General features: G+C 29.9%; 1 protein-coding gene across 1 annotated transcript; it reads left to right on the top strand.

Annotated features, from left to right (window-relative positions):
- The first annotated feature begins 742 nt into the window (after nt 1-742).
- LOC132727910 (BTB/POZ domain-containing protein 19-like) lies at nt 743-6,964 on the top strand. Its single transcript, XM_060713505.1, has 4 exons — nt 743-766; nt 2,650-2,781; nt 3,304-3,429; nt 5,467-6,964. The coding sequence occupies exons 1-4, from the start codon at nt 743-745 to the stop codon at nt 5,587-5,589; spliced, it is 405 nt and encodes a 134-aa protein (XP_060569488.1). The 3' UTR covers nt 5,590-6,964.
- The last annotated feature ends 2,938 nt before the right edge of the window (nt 6,965-9,902 follow it).

The raw sequence follows: 9,902 nt of genomic DNA, 5'->3' as shown, positions 1-9,902 counted from the left end.
GTCAACTACATTAGTTAAAGGATTAAAACTACTACATAATACTTAATTATCATGAGTGAGACTTAAAAAGGGATGGAGCACACACCTGTATTTTCGGGTATATACCGGCAAGGTGCTTGAATCATAAAATGCTGAAATCTTGCCTTTTTACCCAATGCAATGAACTTTAACAGGGTCTAATTCATCTTTTTTACCACCGATTATGTATGATAATGAATGAAAATTAAAAATCGGCGAATAAAAGGGATATTTGTTCGTATTTTGTGATCAATGATGATTTCTGCAAGATTCTTTAGAAGTATCTGCTCCAATCCTGTATGAGTTTAATCCAATTATCATGTCTATTCAACTTTCTACAATAAAAAAATATTTGAACATTTCACTTAGAAACATATTTTGTAAAATTCATAGATTTGACTTTACCTGTAAGTATTAATACTAAAATGTAAATGTACATGTGTATAAACATAAATGTAACCTGTCTCTCTTGCTTTATGTGATATTCTTGGTTTTATGTTATTATATATATATTTTTAAGGCAATAGAGGTTCTGCAACAGCCCTGAATATGGACTTTGAGATTACGAAGGGTATATATTAATAAAATTTTCATTTTTTCCATTTTTAATATGTAACTTTAAAGCTGTAATTTAGTTAGTCTTTAAATGTTGATTAAAACAATTTGCTAATTTTATGGTATGCATTTTAAAGCTTGTGCGATATGTTTTTAAAAAAGATGTATTATGTCACACATTAGTGCGAAACAGGTAAGTCCTTATATTATTAATTAGGAGTGAACCCATTCAACTGCACTACACAAGGTGATTGATGCATTGAAAACACAGTCAGCCTATAGAAAAAAAACTAAATTTTTCTGATAAATAAATATATACTTAACATTATGAGACATATGAAGTTTCTGTATGTAAAAGCAACCTAATTGTGAAAAAATGTAGCAGGCTCAAATGTTTAAAGATCAGAGACTGAAATAGTTGATTAGTTTATGGATGTTTCATTATGCTGGAATATTTGGAGAAAAATCTCAGTTATGTACAGAATGCTGTGATTGTATGCAAGCGGCAGTAACTACGGCCAAGAAGAGCTTTGAAAGAAAAAATGTTAATCATACATTGAACGCATACAGAGGTAAGACTGTTCTGAAAAGTCCGCTTGAAACTAAAATCAAGCAACAATACTGTTTAATTTAATTTCTTGGTAAAATTTGGCTAATAGTTTCCTGTAACCTTATCAAGGCTGATTGCAAAAACTTGTTGTAAGTCTATTTTTATATCATTAAAAGTTACTAGCAGTTTTGCTGTCATTTTTCCCCCATTTATAAAAGAAGTGTTAGGTATTTATACCATGAAAAGTAAACAACAGCATTACATTTGGGTATTCACTTTAAAAGTACCACATGCCACTTGAGTAATGAAAAAATAAGTTTCTTTAAGCTTGTTTAAATTTAAAGTTTCCATTTTCTTTTCCTTCTTGTTAGTCCAACATTTGTTATATCTTTAAAAGTTAACATTGACTTGTTTTCTGATAAAGACTTAATTATTTCCCATTATTCGTAGATATTTCATCCCACTTCAATACCATGTATTTCATACAAGACAGATATATCTAACATTGAAGTATGATTTATTCTATTCTTTTGTGTATTTTTCTCCCCCCAACTACGAAGGAGGTGGGTCAGGACATAGATTTGCTTCTTTGTTTGTCTGAATCACTGACATGTTATCCATTCTTTTGACTTAAACTGTCAAAACACTGACACATTTCTATTATAATTTTAATTTGAAATTGCGGAAAAGAATATTTTTTATCCTCTACATGTACCTTTAAATCATACGTTTTCTAATTAAAGTGGTAAGTTTATATATTTACTGTATACTTGTACTTTGTAATATAAGTGGAACAATTAGCATCAATTTTTGTAGCATGTATCCTGCAATCTTTTGAAATGTGTGGAGGAAAATAATTGGACTCTGGTATTTAAAAAAATATACCAATTTTGTGAGTTCTGACAGCAGGAAACACTTCATAGTTCTTTCAGAAAGTTTTGTTACATGGTATACATGATCATACTTTAGTTTTCCAAGGTAAGTTTGTGTAACGATCTTTAACTTTATAATAAGAGAAATTCAGAAATTTAGTCCAACTCAGATGACATTAATGCCTGTATTTTTTTTAAAGGCCTATTAGTCTCAAGGTTTATGGCGTTCATTTATTCCTCAAAAAGCTAAAAAAAAATTGTGTTCTGTATTATAAGGTAAAAAAAATATTTATTCGCAAATGAACAATCTTTTGTTTCTGTTGCATTGTTTGGCAATACGTAATATTTACAATGAGTTAGTACTTTGTATGGAAGGTCAAAGTACTACTTTGTTTACATTTTACGAGCGATTTCTACAGCGCACACTTCTTCTTATATGAGATAAGATCTGACTTTGCTTCTTATTAAATCATTATTTCAAATTTGATAGAACTTCCATGTTATAAATGGAAATAATTATTTTGTTTCTGAGGCATAATGTTTGCCTTTAAACAAAATTTTCAAGCAATACAAAAATGCTTATAGTGAGTCTTAATTTATAGACAGCAATTATATGCTAAATTTTAAATAACATTTGTATCTTATTATTTGCAGAGTGTGTTTAAGTCAAAAGCATTCCAGGAACTCTCTGAGGACGCCTTGTCCGAGATACTCAAAGTCGATGGTCTTAATATGGATGAAGCTGAAATTATTAAATACATCAAGGAATGGGCTGCAGTTAATTCAGTAAGCATCTCTGTGCTTTTAAATTGTGTGAACATTTGTTTTATGTTATTTAAGAATCTAGTAGTTTCTTGTGATGAATATTTTGGGTGTATTTCATTTGTTGCTGTTTTATTATCAGAAATATTTGTACGTTGGTTGGAGACACTTCAGGTCACCACTGCAATTTAAATCTTATCAGATCGCAAAATGGGTAATGCTTGCCTATGGTCCTTTGGTAAAACAAAACTTTTGTTGCCCTGATTTATGTCTATACTCTTTTTCTTTTTGCACAATAATATTTACATTTTATTTGTAAAGATAGAGAAGAAATGCACAAATCTAAATCTTAAACATCTGTACTTCGTTAGGACAATAGAGAGAATGTCTTCAAACAATTGTACTGTATTTAAACTTTCACAGACACTTTATGTATTGGAATGTTTAAATTTCCCCTTTTAATAACTATATCATTCACGTACATATAGTCTACTTGACAACTTTGTTTGTTTAACCTCCGAGCCATAATTTTCTTTTACATTACAGGTTGTCCTTGGAAGACCAGTGGCAGATGTAGCTAAAAATGTTATACAGTGGGTCAGGCTTCCAATTCTTACCCCAGATGAAATCTCCAAAATTGAAAAAGAGAACAAAAAAGACAATATTGTGACAGTAAGTTTATTATATAAAATTTACTTGTTTTAAGTTACTTTTGATTAAGATAATGCTCAACTCCTATCACGACAACTGAGAATCTGTTTGAATGATGTAATTGTAAAAAGATAAGACCTTTTACACATGAAGTTTATAAAAGATACTGCCTTAAATTCATATTAAAGATATTTAGGAAATTTTGGAGATATGTTTTTTTTTATTATAGTGAAATCTTATATATTCTGTTTTGACCCCAAAAAGTTGGGTATTATGGTCACTGAAAAAAAAATGTGTATTTAAGTTGAATAATGTAAGTTATCTTGTAAAAAAAGTGTCAGTGATGTAATGATCTCATAAAGTTTTATTTGGGCCTTAATGATTGAGTTTTATTAAACTGTCACTGCCTTTGAATATGGCTTGGCACTAATTTGTATTCAGATCAGATTTGTACCTGTGCATTAACTAATCTACAGATTTCTTAATTAATGTACAGATTCCATAATTAATATACAGATGCCTAAATGTAATTAATGCATAGATGCTAAAATAAATGTTCAGATGACTAAATTACTTTACAGATGCCTTAATGAATACACTGATTTCTTATTTATTATATAATGTACAGCTGCAGCCTTTATTATATATGCAGTTGCCTTAATCAATGTACAGATGATTTATTTGCTTAATGTATAGATATCTGAATAATTATTGAACAGATTGCCTTAATTAAAACATGCATACAGATACCTGAGTTAATGGAATGATACCTTAATGAAAGTTCAAATGCCTTTATTTAATAATAAATGTACCAATGGTTGATTTATTATGGTCTAGATGCCTTAATTAATGTGCAGATGCCTCAATTAATGTACATAATGCATGCATTATTAATGTACAGATTGGCATCTTCCACAATCTTCCATTTTGAAGGCACCTATAATAACATTTCTATATGAAAAGCAATATCAGTGGTTTTTAGTCCCCTACCGGTTTAACCTGAGGGGACTTTAGGTTTACCCTCCGTCCGTCTGTCCGTCTGTCTGTCAGTCCGTCAGTCCGTCCGTCCACAAAACTGGATCCCGCGATAACGCAAAAAGTACTGAAAATATTTTTATGAAACTTGATATATGGATAGATGGCAGTATGGAGATTATGCACGTCTTTTTTTTTTCTTCCTATGTTGAAAATTCTGGTTGCTATGGCAACAAATAGTCTGAAAATATGGCAAATTTAACACATAAACTGGATCCAGTGATAACTCAAAAAGTACTGAAAATATTTTTATGAAACTTGAAATATGGGTAGATGGCAGTCTGGAGATTATGCACATATTTTTCTTTTCTTCCTATGTTGAAAATTCTGGTTGCTATGGCAACAAATAGCCTGAATTTCAAGATTTCTGATTTAAATTTTTCAGCTTTTTTCACTATATGTTCTTTATTTCTTAAGGTGTTTACTTCAAACTTTAAATATAAGTTTCTGGTCATCAACCACATCATATGTGACAAGGTTTATAACTCTAGCACAAAAAATATCAGTATTACCTCCCTTGAACTTAGATTTTTTAGGGGAAAAAATGTTGTCTTTTTTAAATAACTTCTTTATTTCCTAATGTATCTACTTCAAACTTCATATATATGTTTCTTATTATCACTCGACATTTTTGAGAAGGTTAAATACTCTAGCAAGACTATTTCCAGAATTATGTCCCCCTTGAACTTTGATTTTTTTCGAGAAAACTGGTATTTTCACTCCAACTTCTTCATTCCTTATAGGATTTACTTTAAAATCCCACATCGTAATAATATGACAAGGTTGTATAAACATAATTTCCTTACTAAGCATGGAAACTTAACACATTACTGTGATATAGACAAACTTATTTTATTATGTTTTGTGGTTGATATTTTCAAATACAGACTTCATCCTCAAATTCATTATAAATGGCAATACACAGGAGTGTATGACAATTAAAGAACTTTTTGAGGGACCGGTAGGGGACTACTGTATTGCCCGCAATACTATCAAATGCTTGTTTTTTTTGTGTCATTTCAGGTTGATATGTTTGCAACTGCATGGAAATTTCATGCTTTAAATAAACCAGATGAGGGTAACCCTCTTGCAAAGAAGCGAATCGGGACACAAGACAGACCACACCATAAAAACCTCAACGGTTGATCCATCGTAACTCGTCCTCGAGTAAAAATGTAATCATCATTATCATAAACCATCACCATTAGACGCATAATTAATATTCATGAAAAACAGTTCTACGGACAGTGACTTAAGAACTTTCTATTGTTCTAACCTATAAGCTTTACCAATGCTAAATAGTTGAAAATGGACTTGGGACTGCCTATTCTTTATAGATGATGTTAGAAATTTCAGTTACAATCTGCTTTAAATTCAGTAGGCAACAGTATAGACATTGGTTTCGTCTTAAATATTCAGAAAATTTGTTGTATCTCATTTACATATTCATTTTTATTTGTAATGTGTACCATTTTGAATATTCATTAAGTTGAAAAAAGTATTTATAGAAAGAAAAGGGTAAACTTTAAAAAAATCAAATCACTCAAACAATTAATTACTGAATGATTAAAATCACTTAATTAATTTTTGATGATTTCATGATGATTTGTAACATTATAAATAATTGCCGATTGATTATCTCACATTTTTCACTATTGATATGTAAAGTGAAATTATAATATTTTTATTTATATAAGATATTTTTGTCTGTTTTGAAACTTACATATACATATAAGTAATTATTTATTGAAATTCCATGACTATATATGATAAACCCTTAGTCTTCTGAATGTTTCTCAACAGTCTCCTCAGGTTACTTACATTCATAAAGGTTCTCATTGACCTACTTTTGGCTTAAAATTCATATCTTTGGCTAATACTCCATGGAAATTGCATGGAGATAAATTATCACCACTTTTTACAGCGGAATCTGCTTTTTTTTGTGACTTAACTGGTGTATTGACTCTCATATACATACAATAGTCTTTGCCTACAGCTTGATACCAGACCAGCACCTAAAAGCAAGTACTTTAGCTTCTTGTCAGTTACCAAACTGTGTGACCCACCTTTTTTTGTTTCTTAAAAATTGGATAGTATTAAAAATTTAGTCAAGCAGCATTTTGAGCAGACACTAATTTTTCCAACATGCAAGGCTAAGGAGGATAACAAGTAAATATATATCTGTATTTAGTATATGCCATTTCATGCATGATAAAGATAATGTTTGAATGATTGTTATTCAATAGTTACAGTTATATATGAAATTTCAAGCAATATACATGTATGTATTATATGGCAAACCAAAGCTAAGATTGGAAACCAGTCTAAAAATAAAGCACTGCCATTGGTCCATTTCAAATCTAATGTCAGTTTGAGCCAATCAGATGCTTGTATTTGAAGACTGGTTCTAGTCCTCAAATCTTTTTTTATTATATTGTTTAACATAACCTTTGAACTTTGGCTCATCAAGTTTATCATGGTGTGTGCATTAACTATTTCACTAACTTATGAGATTATGAAACCATTTAAAAAAAAAAGATATTGTACATTATTGTATTTGATTATATCATATAGCACAAAAGTGCTGTAAATTAAACTTGTTTGACAAGTTTTATGCAATGCTGTTGATATGATATATTAAAAAGTTTTTACTGTAGTGATAAAACTTGGGAAAACAACTTTTTTTTAATATAATTAAATACATGTATTTACCTGTGATGCATTAACATATTATTCCATTATTCATAAATCTTGTTTCTTACTGGTTGTTTTTATTAAAGAATAAATGATAATGACATTATTAAAAGATATTCTGAAATGTGTGTTTAAATTAAGGTGTAAGTTATAACTTATACACCTAATATTTAAATTCATAAAAACGTGTTGGAGTATAATTTATTGCAAATCATGGATGGAATTATTATTTTATTGATATACTGTGATAACATTACTTGTTTTTGATAAAAATACAATAACATGTAATTGTTTATTGTTATTATTTAAGTCTACTATGATTTTTAACTATTTATGAAATATTTTAATCATTTCATTTATACCTTTATACAGTATACAAATTGAAAGTTCTAGATAATGACATAAAGAAAACTGTACAGACGGACACAAACTAATTATGTTTCCCATGGGAAGTTTAAAAATCCCAAACTTTTGAAACAGGTTATCTGAATATGTCTTTAATATTGTAGCCATTGTAAAAAGTGCATAATATTGAAAGATCTGGTGAAAAACCCATAGAAACAACTGTTACCTGTATTTTTTTTCACTTCCTAGCACTGTTTTTAAAGTAAGCACTGTTGTGTTTTTAAATCAAAATATTAGTTAGTATGTTGTTTTGATCTATTTTACTATATTTTCTTGATGAAAGTTCATTTTTTGTAGAATAGAGTGTATATTTGATAGTGTATTTAACTTGTTTAAGAGTACATTAAATTTGATATAAAAATCAAATGTTGTTTTTATATGGGGAAGTAAACATTAAGTTTCTTTGTCAGAAAGTATATACTCCTTGAAAATTTGGTTTATGATTGGTGGCATCATGAGCCCAGTGACTGGTCTCAAATTCACAATCCCCGAGTTGAGAAGCAGACACTTTTGTCACCAGGCCACTATTCCGCTGAACCTTTTTTTAAGAAGCTTGTCTCGAGTTAAAAAAAGATAATTACAATGTATTTCTTTTCCACGAGATGATGGCTGCTACATATAAGTCTTAGTTATTGTACTGGCTACATTATTATATATAGAGGATATTCAAGTTTTGTCTATAATTTTCATCAAGTGGTATGAAAATAAATATTTCATGAGTGGCGGTAGCCACGAGTGAAATATGGTTATTTTCATGCCACAAGATGAAAATAAATCATGTATTTATAGAAAAAACTTGAATTTTCTGTTTATTATATATACATTTTTCTCTTTTTTGACATTAAAATTTGAAAGACTTTCCCTCAAATTTTGTGTACTGGCAGAATTTAAAAGAAAGTAGTCCGGCAAGACACCAGTGAAAATACGGAAAATATGTTTCACTGCAGTGAAAAATAAAATTTTTACAGTGAAAATACGGAAAATGAAAATACGCATTTTATTTCATCAATATTTCTCAATATTTCATTTGTAAGTATATAATAAACATGTATATGAAAACTGGTAATTAGAACAATGTACCTTGTTGATTTACGTATTTTGGATCTGTCAGTAAGTGGTGTGTAAAACTGGCTTAATAATAAGCAGGCATTATAAAAAATGTATAGAGGATATTGAGTGAGTTTTAGTTTAATACTGAATTTATTGAACAGTTGAATAAAAATATATTATGCGAGCATATAGAAGTATATTTCATTTAAGATTTTTATATTAAATGTACAACAATTATATGGCCATCATAATGAGCCTGTTTTCTTTAAAAAATTAATTTTCAAAATTGCTTATATAACGTAGATCTAACAACATGTTTCATGAACGTATATCACGTGTATATTCTTTATCACATACACGTGCCGATTTTGCGACTCCATAAAAATGGTATTGCACGGCCACTTTTTTTTTTTACTTTAAACCGGCCTTATTTTGACTATGTGATAAATAGAATATTATATTAGTTCATAACTGAATTTATTGAACTCGCCTGAGGTTTGCATGATATAATTTTATTCAACTCGTTCAATAAATTCAGTATTGAACTTACACTCATTTTATTTTAATAGCGAGCTCGACGAGCTGGCCCGAAGGGCCTGCTCGCAAAGCGAGCTTTAAGGTAACGCGAGTACCTGCTTAGTGATGGTTTTGAAAACTTTCGTACGAAGTACCGACACATCGCAACTTTTCGAATTACAAGATAACGATGTACTCTGATTTAAAACGGAAGCGTACACTGGTGTCCTGCGCACTTATTCCCTGCGGATCGAAGCCTGCAGGGTATTGGTACGCGTTTAATTTTTGAGGCATGGAGGAGCACGTGACCTATTTTCGGTACATGGAGGAGCATGTGATCTGTGAACAGTACATGATTGGTTAATTGACCTTTTCGAAACCGTTTGCCCGGTAGGTTACGGATTTACCTCTAGGGAATTAGTCCGAAATACACCTAATTAAGAACATAAAACTATTACGTGATATTTCTAATTTACTATAATTATTATACCATTTAAGGTGAAAAAACTGGCATGATGTATTTGAAAATTATCAATGTTTCTTTAATATCTACATGTGTAAACAATAAATTGTTTACAGTGAAATATCTACAAAATTAAAACATTCTTAGTGGCAGCTGCCATAATAAATAGTGATATTTTCTGCGTGCACGTGTGTGTTTCCCCTTTTTTACATGGAATTATTCATACCATGGTATTTAATCATTTTCTTAAAAAGAAATAATTGTTTTATTTTCGACTTTCTCCGGTCTCCGGTCTTCAACGGCCACAAGTCTCCAGAGAGCTTATTATTGT

Source organism: Ruditapes philippinarum, unplaced genomic scaffold (assembly GCF_026571515.1).
Source record: "Ruditapes philippinarum isolate M1 unplaced genomic scaffold, ASM2657151v2 ctg11534_1_1_1_1, whole genome shotgun sequence".
In the NCBI taxonomy this organism is placed as follows: domain Eukaryota; kingdom Metazoa; phylum Mollusca; class Bivalvia; order Venerida; family Veneridae; genus Ruditapes; species Ruditapes philippinarum.
Note: the sequence above shows the minus strand (reverse complement) of the source record. Positions and strands in the feature narration are given on the sequence as shown.

Excerpts from the sequence above, each read along its gene's own strand:
- LOC132727910 (XM_060713505.1), top strand. The coding sequence starts at position 743 with ATGTCACACATTAGTGCGAAACAG. Across the intron at positions 2,782-3,303 it reads AATGGGCTGCAGTTAATTCA|GTTGTCCTTGGAAGACCAGT; the intron begins GTAAGCATCTCT and ends TTTACATTACAG. Across the intron at positions 3,430-5,466 it reads AAAAAGACAATATTGTGACA|GTTGATATGTTTGCAACTGC; the intron begins GTAAGTTTATTA and ends GTGTCATTTCAG.